At 44.0% G+C, this 23802-nt stretch overlaps 3 protein-coding genes across 5 annotated transcripts in view; 2 read left to right on the top strand and 1 right to left on the bottom strand.

Moving 5' to 3' along the window:
* The window catches only part of snrka (SNF related kinase a), a 57690-nt gene extending 47309 nt beyond the window's left edge, over window positions 1–10381 (bottom strand). For 2 of the 3 annotated variants that reach the window (XM_038976730.1, XM_038976731.1), the window contains exons 1-2: window positions 10160–10381; window positions 8144–8818 (exon numbers count right to left, since the gene is read on the bottom strand). In XM_038976730.1, coding sequence (XP_038832658.1) covers window positions 8144–8732 — 589 coding nt within the window. In that variant the 5' untranslated portion in view covers window positions 8733–8818; window positions 10160–10381. The remainder of the gene's footprint in view (window positions 1–8143; window positions 8819–10159) is intronic. The other variant, XM_038976732.1, reaches the window with a different exon arrangement.
* A 2061-nt stretch (window positions 10382–12442) lies between these two features.
* LOC120030959 (chromatin target of PRMT1 protein-like) lies at window positions 12443–15650 on the top strand. Its single transcript, XM_038976464.1, has 4 exons — window positions 12443–12536; window positions 13395–13573; window positions 14579–14719; window positions 14800–15650. Exons 1-4 carry the CDS (start codon window positions 12454–12456, stop codon window positions 14982–14984), a joined length of 588 nt encoding a protein of 195 aa, XP_038832392.1. The 5' UTR covers window positions 12443–12453; the 3' UTR covers window positions 14985–15650.
* Window positions 15651–15940: 290 nt separating this feature from the next.
* Window positions 15941–18038, top strand: LOC120031139 (protein JTB-like). The gene is made up of 5 exons (XM_038976735.1): window positions 15941–16277; window positions 16382–16422; window positions 16560–16645; window positions 16736–16815; window positions 16919–18038. Exons 1-5 carry the CDS (start codon window positions 16216–16218, stop codon window positions 17073–17075), a joined length of 426 nt encoding a protein of 141 aa, XP_038832663.1. The 5' UTR covers window positions 15941–16215; the 3' UTR covers window positions 17076–18038.
* The last annotated feature ends 5764 nt before the right edge of the window (window positions 18039–23802 follow it).

The following is a 23802-nucleotide window of genomic DNA, read 5'->3' as shown; positions in this document are numbered from 1 at the left end:
ACAGACTTACAGCTGATTCAGCTAAACAAGGTCCTGAGGTGCAGTTGAGCGCATCAGGAGTTATATTGTGGTAGATTAGTGAACTAACAAACTGCTGCAGGAGGGCAGCTACCCAGGAGTTTAGCTTGGTATCCAAGCCTCTCTGGACAGGTTCACAAGAGGCCTTTTCAAACTGCATTGTTCTTAGCCCCCGGCTATGTTATGACCAGACGAGACTGGTCCTGGGCTAGCTTAGCCTGTGTTCACACAAGCCTTTCTTAACCCTGGGCTAAGCTTTAACCCTGGGCTAAGGATTCACACTTGTATTCCAAGCACTGTACCAAAACTTGTATCTTGCCATTGTACAGAGAATGCTGTGCATGAACGACACAAACTTTTCTGATCCAGGCAAAATCACACAACAATATTATCAGCATCATGGATAAAGCCAATTAAAATGTAAATAAAAGCTCTGAAAACAGACAAATTTAGCGTTTTCTGCCCTTCCAGCTGTAGAGTTTGCAGCTTTAGTTGGCTAAATGAGATGTTAGCCAGTCTGCTGCATAGCAACCATTTTTATTAGGCATAGCAACAAATGTTTTTGCCCTGTTGAAAGCATTTTGTTGTTTTTTGTCCTCAAATGGAAGGATGAAATTGTATGAATTTACTTATATTCAGAACAAATTACAGGCATATGTCAATTAAGTGACAGTGCAGATTTTGTGATTGGACAGTGAGCATTCTAGGCGTTGTTCTTGACCCCGTTTCATACTGGCTATTTTGGCACCGTGTTTCTGGGGCGAACCCTGAAAAGTCGGTGCTAACCCTGCTCCAGAGCAGAGCCAGCTAGTCCTAGGCGAAGATTGGTGCTAGCCCACTTTAGAATGTGCAAGTGTGATCTCAGCCCCAGGTTAAAATCTCCCTGAGCCCAGGGAAGCTCTTAGCCCTGGGCGAAGGTGCAGTGTGAACAGAGGGACAACAGGGAGATGTGGCTGTAGACAAAAATGGAGTGAAAGTAGTGGGAGAACTCATTTCCTTGCTTTGATCAAGTTATGGTAGGAATCTTTGGTTAAAATAGATATTCAGTTGAGTGATTTACAGGACAGTAGAACACACTGCCTGCTGCTATACCAGAATTAGGCCTACTGCTTTTGGTATGTCCTGAGAAATCTATTGCTTTGCCAGTTGCACACAGGGGTCGTACAGCAAACCGGAGAACGCCATCGTGTTCATGAGTCACCTTTCCATAGTGGTCCCTGATAACACTTGTAGGCAAAGTCATGGTGACGTTGGCTAGCTAAGCGCATGTGCAGAAACACGTAATTGGGTCTAACGGTCATCTTACACCGAACTGCGCACATGCACCCGTCAAATCAAAAGCACTCCTTTGCTATGAAGTTTTTAATGAAAATTAATCTCAGAGATCAAAGATTATATTTCAACAAAATAAATGTTGCAGGAATGCTGATTTTATGTTTCTAACTACAGAGATGATCTCAGATCAATCTGAGCTGTTGACATGGCTCTGACCCTGATATTATGGTCACTGCTAGTGCAATGACAAGGAGCAATGCTGTTCCTGATGGAGATGAAGCCTGGTTTAGGAACAACGCTACACTACATGACCAAAAGTATGCGGACACCTGCTCGTCGAACATCGCATTCCAAAATTGAGGGCATTAAGATGGAGTTGGTCCCCCCTTTGGAGGCTGCTATAGAATCACTCTTCTGGGAAGGCTTTCCACTAGATGTTGGAACATTGCTGCGGGGACATGCTTCCATTCAGCCCCAAGAGCATTACCGAGTTCGGGCACTGATGTTCGGCGATTAGGCCTGGCTCGCAGTTGGCGTTCCAATTCATCCTAAAGGTGTTCAATGGGGTTGAGGTCAGGGCTCTGTGCAGGCCAGTCAAGTTCTTCAACACCGATCTCAACAAACCACTTCTGTCTGAAACTCGCTTTGTGCACGGGGGCACCGTCATGCTGAAACAGGAAAGGGTCTTCACCAAGCTGTTGCCACAAAGTTGGAAGCACAGAATCGTCTAGAATTCCCTTCACTGGAAGCAAGGGAGCCTATGCACTGGGGCAGGTAGCGTTCTCCTGGCATCCGCCAAACCGAGATTTGTCAGTCGGACTGCCAGATGGTGAAGCATGATTCGTCACTCCAGAGAACGCGTTTCCACTGCTTCAGAGTCCAACGGCGGTGAGCTTTAGACCACTCCAGCCGACGCTTGGCATTGCGCATGGTGATATTAGGCTTGTGTGCGGCTGTTCGGCCATGAAAACCCATTTCATGAAACTGTTATGCATAGATATTTCCACTTCACAATAACATCTATTACAGTTGACCGGGGCAGCTCTTGCAGGGCATAAATTTGACGAACTGACTTGTTGGAAAGGCGGCATCCTATGACGATGCCACGTTGAAAGTCACTGAGCTCTTCAGTAAGGCTTTTTTACGGCAAATGTTTGTCTATGGAGATTGCATGGCCGTGTGCTCGATTTTATATATCTGTCACTAACGGGTGTGGCTGAAATAGCCGTATCCACAATTTTGAAGGGGTGTCCACTTACTTCTGTATATATCGTGTACTTCTGTCAATGGTCCCCATTAGGCTACATTTTACAGGACTTATTTTCAAAAGTTAATGCATCACAAGTTACTTGGAGTAGGCAATGATTTAGTTTGGACATTTTTGTTTGGCATATGACAAGGAGTGGCAAGTGGCAAGGAGTGGAATGATAGCAAACAGGTCTGGTATGCAGGCTGATAATACTACAGATACTGAGAGGAATGTCTTAACGTGAGACAGTGTAAAAAAAAAAAAACAAAAAAAAAACATTTATTGTTTCCCACTACAAAACCCCGAAGTAATAGCATAATCAGTGTAGGCTATAACATTATGAATGCCCCCAACGTAAGGCTCATTTCACATTGCCCATGACACATCACACAGTGCTTAACACAGATTCAACAGAAGGTTCATCTGGAGGTCAAATGTGGGATTCACCACTGATGGAAAAATTCATGGCAGCAGACGGACAGGCGGCGATTGGAAATGGTTGCTGCTGTGCTTCATTCTTCAACCTGTGCATCCCAAATGGAACCCTATTCTCTTGAATAGTGCACTACTTATGACCAGAACCCTATGGAGCATGGTCAAAAGTAGTGCACTAAATAGGGAATAGAGTGGCATTTGGGATGTAACTAAAGTCATTCAGTCATTTCTCTCAGGTCAGTGAAAATAATAATTACTGTTAATCATCTGCATCCCCCCATCCCTCACTCTTCCCCTCCCTCCCTGTGCCATCACAGTGTGGAACTGGTTCACTCAGTCAGCTGGGTATTCTTCTGGTCACACCAGGAAAGCCTTCTTCCTCAGTTAATAACACAGAGCGAGAGAGAGGGTAATTTCCAACACTATACACTGAAATGTGTTTCATTAGTGATAATCATTCATGTATGAAAATATGGAAGAGCTGGGAATCATGATGTAAGGTCAGTCGTGATTAGTGATGGGGAAATGATCCAGTTACATATCGAAATATTAAAATGGACGATACTATATCAATAATTTGACTTACAACTATCGATTTGTAAAATAAAAATATGTTTAAAGTGAGCCAACATGTTTTCAGCACTTTCATTTCCATGACTTCTCTCATGCTCTCGGCTTAGACAAATAGTGAGAAATATGTCTGGAATATCAAATCATCATAAATAAATATATTTATTCATATTAAATGCAGTATCGAATCGCAATACATATAGAACCGTGAGAATCGCAATACATATCGTATCGCCACCTAAGTATCTTGACAGTACTGTGAGGTCCCTGGCAATTCCCAGCCCTAGTCGTGAATGAATCAAAGTAGTAATACATTGCTTTTTAATACGTAGCCTATAAGATGAAGTGGTGGAGGACTTCATTTAATGAGGCTATTAATTGAGTAGCTATGTGGTTGGTACAGTAGAGACAGGGCCCAAAGTAGAGAGGCTGAACTTTTGGAAAAAGTCCCACAAATGTATTAATAGCAGAAGTGTCACATCCACAGCGGCAGGCAATGTGAACCTGAGCTGTCAAGTGGAGCGCTGCAGTGGAGATGCCTGCTGAACGGATCACGGGGAGAGAGAAGCTGGGAACATTCACACCGGCCGGCGTTGAACAGTAACACTACACAGACACATAGAGAGAGACCTCAAAGAGCTCTGTTCTTTCTGAGTTCTGGCATGGCTGCTCTCTGACCAATAGAGCTTTATAGATGGCTGGTCTGGTGGCTGGTCAGTTCTAGGTCTATATCCATTAAGCCATGACGTGTGTACTGGACAACCTGCCAACTTGGCCACACAGCCAGGCAGAATGGAGAGAGGGGTTGCTGCTCAGGGTCTCAGAGAGAAAGGTTACTGTCAAGGTTTTAGGGAGTGAGAAATACCATTGAACCTGAGACACTGACATAAATCAAGGCTCTACTTAGATCCAAGGGGTCAAAGCAAAGAGGGTACAGACCCACGGACCTGAAAATAGCTTGTACGAAGTGTAAGTCACTTGTATGACTTGACGCAGTGGTAACTGGGAAGCTCAATGTCAAGAACCTATTGACACACCCTCGTCTCGTTCTATACTGCTGGGCTTTCCAGATCATCCTGAGCAGAGCTGCTAGACTACATCAGACCTGAAAGTTCCTCACAGCATTAGTGGAACCTGCATTAATGGGAACAGGCTGAAAACATGCTGAGTGTGCGTCAGGGAGGGACCATAAACATTCTGATTATCACTCACACGATTTGTCTCTCTTCAGTCATAAAATTAAACAAGCCTGTTCCTCCACTTCACTGTGACTGGGCTCTGCACATTCATTGCATAGTAAGCATTCTCACAACATTTAGTGGATTTTTCAGGAGACAATATTTGCAGTGCGTTGCCTTTCAAAGAGAGGTTGAATATAAATACTCTCAGCTGATAGTCACAGTAAATGTCTTTAAAAAACATTCTCTACATTTTTATGCAACAGGTTATTTCTGAGGAGCATTGTCTAACCATGAGTGGTACAAGGTCACCAACACCAGTCAGGTAAGCTTGTTCCATCAGATGCCTGGACCAAATCCCACCCTACTATAGCCCCTACCATTTGGAATGCAGCATTGGTGTGGCATCATCCTCAGACTGGGCCTCCTTGACACCTCCAAGCCCATACAACACCCTGTTCTGTCAGACTGCCCTAATCCTCCTTGACACCACCAGCACCCTGTTCTCTCATTACATAGGAACAAACATGGCAGAGTGACAACAAACAGCCACAGGGCTGGCAGTAAACTGTAGTGTGTCTCTCTCTCTCATTGGTCACATTCCAAGAAAAGTGTTCATCATAACATACCCAACAGTTATCTCTTTTTGTACAATGACTCTTGCTCATTCACATTCCTGGCCTCATACTACCTTTGGTGTTCTCTGAGCAGTTACAAAAACATCTGCTGCACACTGGCTGTGTCAAATAGCAACCTGTTCCCTATATTGTGCATAGAGCCCTATGGGATTCTGGTCAAAAGTAGAGCACAATATAGGGAATAGGATGCCATTTAGGATGCTCACTCTGCCTGGCCCTCCGGCACCAATCATAGGCGATGGAGGGCGAGGGGGTGAGAGATTTTTATTTTTTTGCCAGGCTCTCTCCCAGGAGTTCTGACTAATTGTCCCCAGACAAGAGTCACCAAAACGTAACAGTACGCAAGCCAAGAGCCCTGAGACAGTGGAGCAGAGGCCCGAGACAGTGGAGCAGAGGCCCGAGACAGTGGAGCAGAGGCCCGAGACAGTGGAGCAGAGGCCCGAGACAGTGGAGCAGAGGCCCGAGACAGTGGAGCAGAGGCCCGAGACAGTGGAGCAGAGGCCCGAGACAGTGGAGCAGAGGCCCGAGACAGTGGAGCAGAGGCCCGAGACAGTGGAGCAGAGGCCCGAGACAGTGGAGCAGAGGCCCGAGACAGTGGAGCAGAGGCCCGAGACAGTGGAGCAGAGGCCCGAGACAGTGGAGCAGAGGCCCGAGACAGTGGAGCAGAGCCCCGAGACAGTGGAGCAGAGCCCCGAGACAGTGGAGCAGAGCCCCGAGACAGTGGAGCAGAGCCCCGAGACAGTGGAGCAGAGCCCCGAGACAGTGGAGCAGAGCCCCGAGACAGTGGAGCAGAGCCCCGAGACAGTGGAGCAGAGCCCCGAGACAGTGGAGCAGAGGCCCGAGACAGTGGAGCAGAGGCCCGAGACAGTGGAGCAGAGGCCCGAGACAGTGGAGCAGAGGCCCGAGACAGTGGAGCAGAGGCCCGAGACAGTGGAGCAGAGGCCCGAGACAGTGGAGCAGAGGCCCGAGACAGTGGAGCAGAGCCCGAGACAGTGGAGCAGAGCCCCGAGACAGTGGAGCAGAGCCCCGAGACAGTGGAGCAGAGCCCCGAGACAGTGGAGCAGAGCCCCGAGACAGTGGAGCAGAGCCCCGAGACAGTGGAGCAGAGCCCCGAGACAGTGGAGCAGAGCCCCGAGACAGTGGAGCAGAGCCCCGAGACAGTGGAGCAGAGCCATGGGTCATAGGTAAGCTCTACTCTCTCACACTTACACTCTGAGTGCTCATCCATCCCACCAGTCCAGGGCCAGGCAACACTGCTGCTGGCTCAATGTGTGTTCAGTGAGAGGGTGAATTGATGGATTAGAGGCAGTGAGATGGGCCTGTGACACAGCTCTGGACAGAGAGGCTGCAGGATGGAATATTGATTTGGCAGGGCTATGCTGGAAACCATATAAATTGTGTGCGAGGCTTCCACTGGCTATCATGTAGAAATGTATTTTAATCAACCCCACAATGTCAATAGTCAAATGTTTAATCAGGGCTTCAGCACTAGATGTTCAGTACAAACAAAGGATGGATTAACTGTTCTGCCTAGAGCCGGCGATTGTAACCGGGCTGCAATTAACAGCAGTCAGCCTTCTCTCTTCTCCTCTCTAGGGACCTTCATCTGATGCACAACCATGACAATTACAACACAACACAGGCTGCACACAGCCCCAGACCTATTACTGTAAGATAAGATGCTCTGTCCTTCTTTGCAAAGAAACAGTGTGTGTATGTGAGAGAGAGAGTGACCACAGTTTCCTCAGGTTACAGTTACACCCTACAAGTGTGACAGGCATAGTCAAATAGGGGAAGCAATAATGGCTAACACAAATGCTTATCGAAAGGCATTATCATGCCTAGGGCCTATATTTTGAGATTTGCGTGTTTATAACATTGGAGTATTGCAGACTCTCCTTTCAAACGTCTGGGACAGTGAAATGTTAAAGAAATAGATTGTATCATAGAATATAAGTAATCATCTTACAAATGATTTGATATGTAAATGTGTGGTTTGGCACACGGGAGGTTATTGGATAAGTCAGTGCTGCTGCTGTATGCACTACAGTCAGTCAGTCCACACAGGAAATCAATGAGCCAGTTAATTAAGTGCAATGAAACACTAGGCACCAACACCAGGAGAACTGGCCTTGTGTATCATAGCAACACATAGCAGTAACTTGCTTCCCTAGCTACAACATAACCTTGCATTTCTGAAATTGCAAGTTCAAAACCAGCCTAAACCGTCATACATACACATAAGTAATCCTTTCTAGGCTACGGTAAGGCAATGTCAAAGGTCAGCATACAACCAAATTTTTTAGACTCTGCAATCCTTAGCTCTCAAGTCCATGCAACAATCTCACAGAATCACCATGGCCCCATGACACAGGGTTGTGAGCTTGCTGATACGAGGCCATTACCTTGAGAAGGGTTTTCAACACATGCCTATTAGACTAAGTGCCAAAGATTACAGCCAGCCCAGGTCAATACAATCGAACTATGACTCTAAGAGATAGGCTATCTGGGGAGACAGATAGCCTAGTGGTTAGAGCGTTGGGCCAGTAACCAAAAGGTTGCTAGATCAAATCCCTGAGTTGACAAGGTAAAAATCTGTCATTGTACTCCTGAACAAGGCAGTTAACCCACTGTTCTTAGGCCGTCATTGTAAATAAGAATTTGTTCTTAACTGACTTGCCTAGTTGAATAAAAGGTTCAAATCAAAAAACAATCTACGGCAGACAGCGTCAAACGTCATCCGTCTAATGTATCCAGGCCTACAAGCTTGGATGTCTTACCTACGGCCGGAGCATCGTACTCATCTCCCAGCAGGATCTCTGGGGCAGAGTAAGCCAGCGAGCCACAGCTGGTGGTGAGCTTCTTCCCTGGCTGAAACTTGTTGCTGAAGCCAAAGTCAGTGAGCTTCACCACTCCCTGCTTCTCAAAGAACACCACGTTCTCCGGCTTGAGGTCACGGTGCACCACATGCAGCCGGTGGCAGTAGGAGATGGCATGGACGATCTGGGCAAAGTACTTCTTGGCCAGCTCCTCACTGAGGCCCTCCTCGTGCTTCATGATGTAATCGAACATGTCTCCTCCGTCGCCCAGCTCCAGGATCAGGTAGAGCTTGGTCTGCGTGTCGATGACCTCGTATAGCCGGACAATGTTGGGGTGCTGCACCAGCTTCATACAACGCACTTCCTGGAACAGGTGACCCGTGGCAACCATGTCCAACTTGGTCTTGTCTATGACCTTGACCGCCACCTTCTCCCCCGTGAAGACGTGGCGCGCCAGTTTGACCACGGCGAAGTGGCCCCGGCCCAGCGTCTTGTCCAGGTCATAGAGCCCTGCAATCTTGCCATCATACCCTCGCTTGAAGCCTGCCATGGCTGGGGATGGGTTTTAAGCAGTCTCGTGGGTCCACTTTACTTCAACACGTTGGATGTTAATGTCGTGCCCATGATGTCCACTTCCTAAGTAACAATGAGAGAAAATTACATCAGAATATCAACAGAACAAAACTTCACTTAAGTGACTTGAAGGAAATAAGGCCTACCGCCTGACTCAAACCTTCATCGCGGAACATTCTCACAGATTTGTACTGGGGTGTAATCATTACTTCAAACAGTTGCCAAACGTTCTGTTTCGCAACAGAAATGACCATTTCTATTGGGAAGGTTCAGCAAACAGTTAGGGCCCTACCTGAATCTGTCCAGTAGAAACGCTAGATTTCATTGCAAAACAGAACGTTTTGAGACTGTTTGGAGTAATGATTACACCCCTGAGTTTCTGTTGTTCAACAAAAACAAAGCCAAGGGTCTAGCAGTGAAGCTCGTAGACATGAAGTAAAACACCAAATTAACTTACAAAAGGGTTGATTTAATATCTGTAATGTTTAGCCTTACAGACCCACTGAGTTTCAAAGTTGCAAGGAATTATGACTGATAGGAGAATTGTGTTAGCTTATTTGCAGGTTCAACTGGTAGGATTTAGTTAATGCAGCCATTAACCCCACATGTATTATATTCAAAGACACCCGGGCCTCAAAGACGTTCCATCATTCATAAATCAATGGACACTACAGTATTTCCTTCTTGAAAATGTAGCCATAACATACACCACACATTACTAAATACCTAGCTAGCTACAATGACAATGTAGCTATGAACTGAAGCCAATACTGTACTACTAATACATACACACAGGGAACATAACTACTAGTTACATATAGATAAGTATTTAGTTAACACATTATTTTAACCACCACACAATTGCAAAATGGGATCAGGTCAGGTGATTTGGTTGTCATGACAAGATACAGTACAGTAGCTAGCTTACTAACTTAGCTAGCTAGTTAGCCAATTTCAAGTTGCTAAAAGTTAGTTAACTAGCTATTTGACAGAGATTATTATACTTGGCTAGCTAATGTTTTAGTTAGTTAGTCCATGAAAGCAGTTGGCTAGTTAGTTAACGCGTAAGCTTCCATCACATGAGACAGAGAAACAGCTTGATAGGCCTGTGTTAACTACGTTACCGTACTAGTGCCTCGTTCATTCACCGAGTAACGCGTTAGCTATCTAACAATAGTAGCTAGCAAACGTTAGTTACTTAACTAGCTAGGTATTACTGGGTAACAACCTATTTTGACGTTGTATAAACGCAGCTGGCGGCGCCGATTTAATTGTAATTTCCTCAAATGATTGTATGAACGAACGTTGGTTAACGTGAGTTTAGCTAACGTAACCTCAAATATACTGATAACTAACTAACCCTAGCTACAAGCTAGCAAGCTAACAACGGCTGGTCGGACTTACCACTCTCTCTCCAGTAAACATCAAGCCGAAATCTTCAGCTAGCTAGTAGACTGGATGATAAATAATGTCCTTCGTTCTACCCGCGATAAAGTTTATTATTAGCGAATCTTATCCTCCTCTGTTGCAATTACCAATGACACTCACACGGTGCCTATGCCCAAACCTCATCAGTGAAACAAGGCATTGCAACGTTCCTGGGATTGAATTGCAGCTCTCATCGAAATCATTCTCCTCCCAGAAACGGTTGCGGCGGCGCCGTAAGTGTGTTGGACACATAGAGATAGATAGAAGACCAATGTTTGTATCTGTGCAATTATAGGGTCTGTGACAGCATGGGCAGGACCATTGAGACTATCTCCACTTTAAAGTAGTCAGTTTCTTCTTCACGATTGACTGATCCCTCCTGGTGACCCTGTTGGAATCATGTCCATGAAGTTAGAAGTCCCACCCAGTAGACTACAGTAAAGTGGTGGAAGCCCTCAATGGCGCTGCCCATGCTAATAAAGCATTTTGGCCACTACTAGGCCTCTATCATTCTCTATGGTTGGGCATCAGCCGCATTAAATTCTGACGTCAAAGAAACGTAGCTAGCTGGAAAGAATCCCACAATGGTCCATACCAATGAAGAGGTCCGCAATAATAATTGTATTTCACCAAGGCAATATGTGAACAAATACACATTAGTAGTTAAACACATCAATACTGAGCACAGTAACGCAATAATGGACCTCCAATTTCATAAAAATAACCAGGATAAAAAGCACAACAGCCAACATCATCATGAGGCTGTATGTATGGCTTGGATATTCTGCCCTTGTAATAGCTAGCTATAATCCAAAACATGCATGCATGCATACATACACATCTAATACACATCATATGACCATTGTCTTGTGCATTTCTTGATCAGTGACATTTCTGCAAAAATAAATCTGACATTACCACAAATAACGGTAGATTTCCATGACTTTTAAATATGAGACTGTGCTGCCCTCCAGTGGCTACGCAGTGTTTTACTGTAATGTATTATTTTTTGTTGGCTACACAAAAGCCAGTTAGGCTTTGCATAGAAGAGTATATTGCCACTTTTTTTCTCATTAGTATATATATAAAAATCCACAGCTTGTGTTTTATAGACTAATGGTGTTTTAGATAATCTGCTCTCTACACAAAGTGGATGATTTGTTTCAAGTATGTGTTGCATGTACCTTATGGGAACTCAGAAGGGTAGTGTTGCACTTACAATAAATACACCAGGCTAGAATATTAAGATAGCAGTAGGTGGATAGTTTTTCAGCTACTTTACCAGGAACAGGGGGATTTCTTGTAAATTGTACCTCTGTCTCTCCCAGCTAGGCTATTCGTGCACACACTACTACATGGATTGAATGTGAGTCACAAATGGCTCTCTGGTTAAAATAAGTGCACTAAATAGGGAACGGAGTCGCTTCATTACCATACTCTCTGGACACCTCTACCGATAGCATAATATATCCGTACCTTCTGCACATGTGCTACTTCACACACACATGTTTGTACATCGCTCCGGTAGCTCCATTGCTGCTTAGCCCTCTGTTCCTCAATTCCAATGTTATGCAGCAAAATATATTGGTACCGTTTTGAAATCTTACTTGGACAGTGTCATAAACGTTCATTTTTTTTAACCGACTTTCAAAAAATGATTTTGTATTTGGGGTCTTAGTCAAATTAATTATCTATATACTGCAAAAATGGAACCTTCCATCAGTTCTTGATTTGTAAACGTACATTTGTAGTTTTCCGCATGTGTTTGAATCACTGTGCGAGTTTGATTTAATTATTGCGTTTATATTTTGGGCGGTAACTACAGTATGATGCTTGAGTCTTTCCTTAGTTGAGAATAACTTTTTATTTTATGTTGTGCAGGTGCCTCTTTGGTGTGGACAGTCAAGAGGGGGAGGCTAACAATTTTTGCTAGCATCTTCCCTATCTGCCAGTGCCGTTCTAAAAAGTGAGTAAGAGTAACTTTAGCGTGCTCAAAGCTTGATAGAAAGCTAGTTAGTAGGTTTATCTAGTTTTGAGGTTTAGCTACCATCTCACTTAGCAGAAAATTAGCAAAAGTTTACCGACCAAGCCAGCATGTCAAACGAATGAACAGCTAGTTAGTAGCTAGTATGTGTTTGAAACTCATGTTACAAGGTAGTTTCCTAGCCTAACATTAGGTCATTCTCAAATTGTCACTGTAGTTACCAACTAAAGTTATGCTTTTGTTCCATTGCAATATATCGGTCTCCCTTTTGAGTGTCTCCACAGGAATGTATCAGCAAACAGACGCAATGACTTCACCAACAGAGAAAATCGTGCTGAAAAGCACCTCAACAGTTTCCCTCAACGATCGGTGAGACTACCATAAGCCAGTTGTGATGAGTTTGCAGAGGCCACCTCCTGTACGCCATATCTTGCTCATTGCTAACCCTGTTATGACTAAGTGTCTTTTCTCTTATCAGTCTTTCTTCCCCCTTGATACAACGTCCAAGGCCAAACTGGTCTGCTGGATAATTGGGGGACTTCGCCTATGTACACATGTGTATTGTATATGGAGGGCCTGATTGGTGTCAGTTTTGCCCCAGCTAACACACCTAATAATCACCTAATCATGATCTTCACTTTAGAATGCATTTTGATTTAATCAGCTGTGTTTGTTAGGGATGGAGAAAGTGTGACACCAATCAGGCCCTCGAGGACTGGAGTTGCCCACCCCTGTTATAGGCAGTAAGTGGCAGGGGAATGCAACTACATGGATACCGTAGTATGCTAAGCAGTATGTTCTTAATTAACACCGGAGTCTGCTGATTGGAGGATGGCTCATAACAATGGCTGGAACGGAGCGAATGGCATCAAATGCCTTGAAACCAGGTGTTTGCTGTATTTAGTACCATTTCACTAAACCATAAGCCCGTTCTCCCCAATTATGCTGCCACCAGCCTCCTGTGGTTCTTAAACCCTCCCACCTCCTATCCTATATCACCCTATTCCACTGAGGGACAAGTGTCTGCAGGTTCACTCCTCCCTTGTACTTGAGCAAGTAAAGTCACTGATCAGTTAGGAACTCCCCTCACCTGGTTGTCTCGGTCTTAATTGGACACAAATTTAAGGTTAACGTACAAACCAGCTGACACTCGGCCCTCCATGGAATGACTTTGACACCCCTGCCCCATTCTGACCTCCTTTAACCCTCAACCCCTGCTCCTCCAAGCTTCACGACCATGCTGAACAACAAGCAGCTGGAGCCAGTGGCTGTACGAGTCAACATGCAGCAAGTGGCCAGTGTCCGCAACAGGAGACTGGCTCTGCAGATGGAGAACAGGACCTCTGTGCAGGCTGCCTTGCAGCCCAAGGTGAGGGAACTAACCATCCACTTTTCAACCTGTCTAGGTTAGTTAATTAGATTCAGTGTCACTAATCCAGGGCTGCATTCAGTTCGATGCAACATTCCATGACAGTTTGTACTGAAGGGCATGTTTCCCCAAAATGGTGTGCACCACTTTGGTGGGTGTGGCATGATCAATATGGGTGTGACCATTTTGAAATCACAACTTGTGCAGCACACACCATACCATCTGACCATACAATCAAATCAAATTGTATTAGTCACATGTGCCGAATACAACAGGTGTACAGTGAAATGCTTACTTATGAGCTCCTAACCAACAATGCAGTTTAAAAACATTACAAAATTTAATAAGAAATAAAAGTAACAAGTAATTAAAGAGCAGCAGTAAAATAACAATAGTGAGACTATATACAGGGGGGGGGGGGGTACCGGTACAATGTGCGGGGACACCGGTTAGTTGAGGTAATATGTACATGTCTGTAGAGTTATCTCCCTCTGCGCCACCATAATCACACCGTTCTTCAACTTGTCGTTCAGAATTGTTTCCGTTGAATTAAAAGCTGAACGCACCCCAGATCAGAACTACCCTAGTATCACTATTTTTTTCCTTTTTAACAAGAGACCAGAGAAATGAAGAAGTGGACTAGATTAGAAGCATTGAAAAGTTCATTTGAATTTTGAAACCAAGGGCGCCACCTCCTGGGCATGTCATGTCTTGACTTTCAGTTCATCTATTGAATTGAAATGGAATACACCCAAACTCTGTTGGTACGTTCCAATGTCCCACAGAGCCTGAATCAGCGCCTGGGGAAGGGCAATGTCCTGGCAAGGCTAGGTCGGCCCATGGGGACCCTGATGCGGGGGGCCACCAGAAGCCAAGGGTTTGCTGTAAGGGGACTGCGAGGGATGAACCGAGGAGGTTTCAGAGTGTGTGGAAACAACAGAAGGGGCTTTTTCAGAGGTGGCTATGCTTTCAGAGGTGGGTGTACTGTTTTCCAACTGTAACAGTTGGAGCCAGTTTAACTTTGTATCCCTCTCTCGTTCAGGTGTGAATCAGATGCGTGCCCGGGGAGGGGTGACTAAGCTTAGGTTTCGTCAGGGCTTGAGGCTGCAAGGTGGCCAGCTGAACAATGCTGGAGTGCTGGTTAGCTGCGGAGCCAGGAATGGACTGGGCCTGAGAGGAAGAGGTGAGAGAACTCTCTTAACTGTGCATACTCTGCCCTCCCTTCTCCCAATGCCCTCGCTCATATCTTGTCATCCCTACCAGGCAGAGGAGCGGGTCTGGGCCTGCGTGGCCGGGGAGGGTTCTGGGGCCTAGGCATACCTGAAAAAATCCCCACCAAAGAGGAGCTGGACAACCAACTAGACGACTACATGTCAATGACCAAGAGCCACCTAGACGCAGAGCTGGATTCCTACATGGCCATGGCAGGCTCCGACTACATTGAGTAGAACCCTGCTGGAAGACTGGTGTAGGCAGCATCGACAAATGCACTGAGGCTGTCCAGGGGTAATTCATTAGTAGAACTGCCCCTCACTGGAAACAGATGGATGTGACAACCAGGGTCTCTGGCTTACTCAGAACTATTGTTAGAAGCACTATTTGTGGACAAATATGTGGTGTTACACACACAAGCCCAGAAGCATGTGTTATGTGGCTGAATTAGAGCTCTCTAGAGTCATACTTGAACTGTTTCACACACTTGAGCTGTTATGTTCTTTTCATAATTTATTCATTTATAAGCTTAGCTCTGTGCTGAGCAGGGTGGTCTAAAACCTTTCCTAAGAAAAAAAAGGTATGAAGGTCTGCAGGACTTGTCTAAGAAAATAATTAATTGTTCAGTAAAATCACAAGCAAGCTAACCAATTCTCTTTGCTCAGGTACATTATGGGTTTGTCCAAGACACTTCACACTATAGATTTCATGTGTTTGCTACAATGTTATGTTTCAAAACTGAGTCTTTTTTTGTCATTAATTTGTGAAAGACAACGGTATGTACCTCAGCTAGCCAGGTTTGGCTGCATTGTGGATTTATATAGAAATGTTGAAGATTTATTTTAGCTGAGAAATATTGCCACCATTTGTAGTAAGAGGACTAGTTATCCAACCGGTTCCTGTCCGAGAATGAAAGAATGGCCCAACTGTTACAAATATTCTTAAGTGTTTTGATATGTTCAACATTGTTTTAATAAAAATATTTAAAGGTGTTGCTACCCAATGATATAAACATTATCATGTCAAGAAATAGAAACATAGCTCCAGTTCATTATTGCCCTTCAGTAGACATGTAATTGTCACTCACAGCATAGACACGAGCCAGAAAGTTACCAACTGACTTAAATGCCTACTTGTCACCACTAGGGCTGGGGAGAGCACTTCAAGTATGTCACTCAGGTCAGGTGACATGGGGAGGAACTTCGAGGATTCAAAATGGCTACAATTCTGCCAAGCCAAAACATTTTATAATGGAATAAGTAACATTTAAAGATGCTTACATTGACACTTGAGTATTCTGTAGTGGGTTAGCTGCTGTAAATATACTTCTGTAACTAAACCGATAACTAACCTTAGCTAATATGTAGCTAGCTAGCGAGAAGCCACACGTTACAGAAGCTACGTTATTTTGCCATCTCATTAGAAGTTACTGACAGTCTAGAGGTCGTGCCCCCCCTTACCAGCACAATGAGCGATTCCCGAATGTTCTCGATCTTAACACTGCTCCTGGTAGTACCTGCGTCACTTAGGTGAGTGTGCTGTGCAGCATCCAGCCGTGTCACTGACTGAGCTGTCGTCAAACCTCTGACTTCTGTGAATGTGTAAACCAAACCATTCTATAATTTTCTTCCAGTGTCCATGGTGCTATTTCAGGAGCGGAATACTCTACTACAGGTAGACCCATAGCTAGTTAAATACCACTTAAATACAGATCGGGTAGCTATAATAGTTGACCTGTAGCTGTTGACCTAGCTACTGCACTAGACCCTAAAATTGAAGTTTCTAGCTATTGTAATCTCTTTATTTTGTAGAGATAAGCACAACATCCCTTCATTGCTGGCAAGAGGAGGAGTTTTCGATTTTGACAGAGTGTGCAAGGTGCAACCCCTTTCAGATGGTGAGGGTTAAAATAATTCCTATTTTCTTGAACACCGTAATACTGATCAATAGCATCTTAATTATGGCTTTCCCTCACGTGTTTGTCTAGAAATCATGGGTACCTTGCGAACGAACTGGATTCATAGAAAAGATCAACTGTGCAAAGTCCAACAAAGTTGAGTACAAGAGGTAGCCTACCCCCTTTTTTCTATATTTTTATTAGACTATTTTCCAAAATTGATGCAACCGCCAATTCAGGTCCGACTACAATTCTATCTTTCTCTTTTCTCAGCTGCCGTTCCTCTCGGATGGATGAGCGCCTATTCTGGAGGTTTGAGGGGATCATGATGTGCCTGACAGTAGTCTTGGTCCTGGTGGTTATAGCTCGTCAGAGAACTCTGGACCATCTGGCTTCTGAAAAGGTCCGCAGGCAGATCCTGTCCATATAGAGACTGGGTGCTGTTGGCCGGCGCTTGACCACTCAAATGTTTGAAGGACTTGAATGGCAGAACTTGCACCTTGGTATCTCTTTTGGGATCACTATTTCCATTTTGATACCATGTTTTGTTGCGGCCTTATTTGTTTAATGTCTATGTAAGTATGACCCATACACTGCACAATAGTTATTGGTTTGAACTAATCTTACAATATGTTCCAAGTCATTACTGCAGTATAGTTAATAATATTGCAGCACAGCATGTCTTTATGTTGTTGTCATAGTTGATATTGTGTCTGTGATTAGAGTCCTGCCTAACTATTCCATGTGTCAGTTTTGGGGATTTGAACATGTCAACTTGGTCTCACTTTCTGACATTGTCTGCATTGTCACCATAATAACTGAGTTGGTCCAACCAGAGAGACGAATACTACAAATACCTAGGCCTATGTGTTATTTTTGAAGATGTACCCTATTTTCCTTTTAAAGATTGTTTTCTGAAAAATGGGTATTACCAGCTACATTTAATGCACTACGATAGATTACATTTTTTGGTCTGTGATCAATGTGCTTATGGTGTATTTACCAATGATTGGTCAATCACGTTTGTGTGTGAAATTCAGGTCTGTCTAAACTATACATATCTTTTTATTTATGGTGTCGTTTGACAAGCGTTTCCTTTTGGTTACACACTAGCTTAATAAAGAACAGTGACACTGTCAAGAGCAGTGTGCTGGTTTATTTGTTTTTCTGATCGTATTCAACTGTTACCATGCACCTGCAACAAAGATAGCTCAATTTTGGTTACACACTATTCGTAAAAACATGGTTCTTTTGATTTCTTACAGTATTTATGTATTTTACAGCACTGTTAACACTATTCCTAATTATTACATTGCTGTAAGTGTGCAGCAAATTGTACAGTTTATTGCACTTTCTATTTATGACCAATAAAAATAAACTGTTAGGGTATGTGCACAATGTCCTTTTTTTGGTAGTAAATATAATTCTGTTTTTTTCCTGCGTAAGTTGTGAAAGGAATTGGACAGTTTATTAATCAACATTTTTATTAAAAAGAGCCTCTCTTTTTCATATTTACTGAGCTTACCTTCATATTTGTGCTGAATGCACAACGAACAGAATGGTAGAATGAGAGGCAAATTAAAGAACACATGGATGGAACAGGTCAGAAGAAGGATATGTATTAGAAGTTAGCGAAGCAAAATTTCAAAATCCTACTATATTTCAGACAGAAATAAATTAACTAATACCATAACAAAAATAAATCACAAACACTTGAGGAAGAAGAGGTTGCACTTTGATCCTCTTGGACAGTCACATAGTTGGCCGTACCGTGGTCCCTTTTTCACTGTGCAGTAGTCACCGACTATACACTGGAAAGAAAATAGAACCAAAATGATATGGTAGAATTATACAAATGAGATATTCACAAGGAAGGAAAAGTTGACGTAGTACTTTTAAGTACCTTGACCACTAGATGTCGCCATAAGACAGTACTTTTCCCATCACAATCCTTGTTGGCGGCCTACAAGATGGTCTGTCTTTTGCGGGCTTTTGCAACCGCACAACTCTTTCTATGAACTGCATAACATAAACAAAGCTCAAAGTTCTGTCTGTTTATTACATTTATGTTTTATTCCTAATTTTATTGTTTATTCTTACGGAATAGTATTCATTCAGTGGGAAAAACTCCATCTATTCGTGGGGTTAAATGTACCCATTAGTTACTCAAAAGGCTGTGTATAATCTAAATCAGTTCTGAATAGAATCCTTTGAGACTGTTTCTTTAGTAGTTTCCAGTGGTCTTCAAAAAAAGGACACAGCATAAGCTTTTAGAGTGTTTATTTATTTCCCCCAGAACATGCTCTAGCAAGAATGTAGTCTTGACCCGCAATCCAAAAGGTGCCACCCACAACCCACCAGAGGGTCTGACCCACACATTTGGGAAATCGATCACCTATTCAACTATTCACCTGTGGTGTCTGAAATAGCTTGCTTACACTAGGAAGGTGGCTTTGTCTTCTTTCCCACACAGCCATTCTTCTGTTTTGGAGTTTCTCTAGGACGTTATGAAGGACACCCAGCTGCAACACACACAGAGAAAAACACTGCTGTATTGAAATGGCCCTACATCAAATCTGTCGCCTCACAATAGACCATGTTTATTGGTTAATTGCAATGACTCACTATGAATGTACAGTACATTTAGCCTGTATGATCAAATAGTGTCAATAGCATTCCTTAATTGTATCGTAACCTCAACTAATACTTATTACTATAGCAGGTTACTCACCAGTTCCCTAGAGTCCTCTGTAACTTCAGCCTTTGGTAGCCTTTCGTCTGTCCATCCTGCAACCACATGGGCTGATTGAGATAGGATGTACAAAAAGGAAATTAACACCAGCAAGATAGCTGCTGATTTTGCCATGTCTGTTTCTAATTGTTGTGTTTTCCCACCTAGGGCTAGGTGGAACGGATAATCTACTGTCCGGTCAAGAGAGAGGCAGATAACCTATGTACTGCGCTTGTAGTGGAAGGTGCTGTCCAAGGTGCTGAACAGAAACCCGCGGGTTGATTTAGTCATCTGGGTTTAGCTTCTTTATCAGACACCCGTCTAATAAAGAAGTCACACACACACACGTCCCTTCATGTCATTAATCCCCATATAGCAGACGAGTAGGCTACAGAAATAAACCATTAGGAAGATGCGAGGACAACATGTTTGTTTTCATTCTGTGTCTTAGTTTGAGTTAATTGGATTGCATGGATTTCCCAAAGGTAGACTCCTAATGACGAATAAGCATACATATGATCTGAAAGGCATGTTTTTAAACGTGTTGACAGAGACTTTTTGGATCTTTGTGGTCCAACCCCACTGACCGTGGGAAAGTGGCACAATTTTGTGAATGAGATGACATTGCATTCGTCCCAATAAATACAGTATATCACCTTATTATTGCTGCAGGCCAGGGGCAGATTGGGACCAAAAATCGGCCCTGGAATTTCTAACACACTGGCCCATTCTTTTCCTTGAGCCCCCAACATCGGACCATTCTTTTCCTTGAGCCCCCCACATCGGCCCATTCTTTTCCTTGAGCCCCCCACATCGTTCCATTCTTTTCCTTGAGCCCCCCACATCGGCCCATTCTTTTCCTTGAGCCCCCCACATCGGCCCCTATTATTAGCCAGATAATGATCATTTTGCGCAAAAAAAACATATTAGACAGGTCCACTGGGCTAAAAATGGACCAGCCCATCTGGCATTTGCTGCTCTAGTCCTGTTACATAATATGACAAAAAGACACCCCAGGTAATCTCTTGACTTCCCCTGATGTAATCTTTTCCTTATTTAGATTAAATACCTCGGTAACGTCAGAGGGCGAGGATCTCGTACATGTATCATCCGAGGAGTTCCATGTCATTACGTCATAAAATTCCAGGTAAAATCTCTATAGGGTTGGGAGAGAGAGAGAGCGAGAGAGCAAAGAGAGAGAGGACATACATCCAGACCACAGCACCACCAGCCACACCCAGGGGCACCGCCAGGGATTTTGGGCCCCATGAAAAGATAACACATTGGGCTCCACCACCACAGGCCACGCCAACCCTGTGCAATTGCTGTAACCACACACCTCCAAAACCCAATTGATCCACTCAAAGCTTTAAATAACTCTACCTTTGCAGGCTTGCAACGCTCTTGTAGTCCAATATTTACTGTCCGATATTTACTGACAGTGAGCTGTGAAAATATAACACTGTGCAGACATGCATGCAACATTCTGCATACAGTGGAATTCACTATATGATGCAAGACTGATACCCTCTATAAGAAATGTGCTAAAGGCCATCTTTTACAGTCTAAATATAATTTTAATTGTAAAATTCTTGAATGGAAAATTCTCTTAACATGAATGAATAACTTAAAATAAAGATAACTTAAATATACATTAACCTTTTCAATTGAAATAAATTAACATCTATAGAATGATATAACAGACAAAATTATAAAATCAGCAGCAGATTTTTGAAACAAGTATACATACCGCCTAGAAAATAAGCAGCTGTAAAAGTGGAAATGGAAAACAAAGTGGAAATGGAAATGAAAAGGTCTGATGGTGGCTCGAGAGGAAAGGTCAAGAGGTCACCAAATCAATAGGTTTTTTCCACTTGGGGTCTTGATTGTGCACAAAATACTTTATGGCAATCCAGCCATTACTTTGAGATATATCTTGTTCTCAGTCTGTTCTCAGTCTTGTTCTCAGCCTGTGGGCATCATGTGTGTAGTGAGCCAATATCCGTAGCCATGCCTTAAGCTTCGAACACACCGACTGCGTCATTGCATCACTGCTGCGTAACATTTTGCGCAGCTAGGCAACTATACTGATGCAGGTACCTTTTGCAGATGGTTGCATGCGGTTGGACACATGGAGGAGAGAATCATTTTCGCAGTATCCTCAAAACCGTGTCTTTTTGACACAACTGCTGACAGCTATAGGGACATAAACACAAAAAAATGCTGCTTGGAGACATGTGTCCACGATAGTAGGATTGCCAGGTCAGTTTAGTAGTGAGCTTGTGCTAGATGTGTAACCTAGCTTGCTAACCTAGTCAATGAGGTGTGTGTGTGAAAGAAATAGTCAAATAAATCATGCTAGTTACAACCCCTGATAACTTTACCAAATAGTCATGTTTGAAAGAGTGTGAGTGTGTATGCTAGATAAATAGTAATAGAAATGGTAGATACGACTGTACCCCTGATAATTTGGTCAGATAACCGTGTGTGTGTGTGTGTGTCTATGTGTACAGTAGGTGACATGTCCATGATAGCTATCTAATAACTATAGTTATGCTAGGTAATGGTTTGGCTTATCATGTTCATGTCTATTTAGAAGAAGACTGTAGGGGGAAGTGGATAGGACTCAGGGACAGGTATCAGAGAGAGAGAAGGGCAGAGAAAGAGAAGAAGAGGTCTGGGTCAGCAGCTTCAGGCCAGCAGCCTTGGCGCTTCTGCCACATTCTGTCTTTTCTGGATCCATTTATTGTGCCTAGGGCAATGAGTGGCAATTTTACAGCCAGACCCTCTACTACGTCATCCACAAGTGTTGTCCCCACCGGTGCATCAAGACCCTCTACAACATCTACATCATCCATGAGTATGACCACCACCGGTGCAGCCATGGAAGATTATGAAATGGAGGAAGCACCTCTGGATCTAGGACCACCTGAGATTATTATGAACCTCACGGAAGTGACCACTGAGGACCTCGTTGAACAGCATGTGGCCCGTGGAGAGAAACGAAGAGGAACAACGTCACACCAGGCGTCATCGGAGGTACCAGCCCCCAGATCCACTCAACTCATTTCAGCAGAGGCTCCTCCAAGCCGTCGAGAGGGATGCAGCCCAACCTGATGCTCACAGGAAGGAGGATGAAGAGACCCTCTTTGCCATGAGCCTGGTGCCAACACTGAAGAGGCTGCCTCGCCAAAGAAAAGCAGCAGTCAAGGTTAAAATGTATCAGCTGCTTTTCGATGACAAGTTCAAGGGTACGTTTTTTTTCTCTCCACATCACAGGTAGTGTCATTAAGTGTTGCGACAGTGAAGTAAAGTAGGTCATTTTTACAGTATACTCATGTAGGCTAATTGGTATTTCAGATCAAAGTATAAATATGAGGAACATGTATAGCTGTTGTTTCTGGGTTAGAAAATATCCTAAAACAACAGTTTGCTGTCTAAATATTTGCCTGTCATATTCATCTTTTGATCTGAAATACAAATTCCATGAGTAAACAGCAAGTATTACCAACTTTACCACACTGTTCCTATATTTATGCCACTAACTACACTATACAAGCAGTATTTAGTTAACATAAATCTACCTTTTATGGTGTCATATTATGTTAAGCTTGTATGTGTTGTTTTTCTCTTCCCTTTCAGAAATGGAGTCAATTTAGCCGGCCAGCTCACAGGAAGGACAGGAAGAGGAGAGGAAGGACAGGAAGGACAGGGAGAGGAGAGGAAGGACAGGAAGGACAGGAAGGACATGAAGAGGAGAGGAAGGACAGGAAGGACAGGAAGGACAGGAAGGACAGGAAGAGGAGAGGAAGGACATGGCGAGGAGAGGAAGGACAGGAAGGACAGGAAGAGGAGAGGAAGGACAGGAAGAGGAGAGGAAGGACATGAAGAGGAGAGGAAGGACAGGAAGAGGAGAGGAAGGACAGGAAGGACAGGAAGAGGACAGGAAGGACAGGAAGGACAGGAAGAGGACAGGAAGGACAGGAAGAGGACAGGAAGGACAGGAAGAGGAGAGGAAGGACAGGAAGGACAGGAAGAGGAGAGGAAGGACAGGAAGAGGAGAGGAAGGACAGGAAGAGGAGAGGAAGGACAGGAAGAGGAGAGGAAGGACAGGAAGAAGACAGGAAGGACAGGAAGAGGAGAGGAAGGACAGGAAGAGGAGAGGAAGGACAGGAAGGACAGGAAGAGGAGAGGAAGGACAGGAAGAGGAGAGGAAGGACAGGAAGAGGAGAGGAAGGACAGGAAGAGGAGAGGAAGGACAGGAAGGACAGGAAGAGGAGAGGAAGGACATGAAGGACAGGAAGAGGAGAGGAAGGACAGGAAGAGGAGAGGAAGGACAGGAAGAGGAGAGGAAGGAAGGACATGAAGAGGAGAGGAAGGACAGGAAGAGGAGAGGAAGGGCAGGAAGAGGAGAGGAAGGACAGGA

The sequence above is a fragment of the Salvelinus namaycush genome, chromosome 37 (genome assembly GCF_016432855.1).
Source record: "Salvelinus namaycush isolate Seneca chromosome 37, SaNama_1.0, whole genome shotgun sequence".
NCBI lineage: Eukaryota > Metazoa > Chordata > Actinopteri > Salmoniformes > Salmonidae > Salvelinus > Salvelinus namaycush.
The sequence above is the reverse complement of the archived record's forward strand: the minus strand, read 5'-3'. Positions and strand labels throughout refer to the sequence as shown.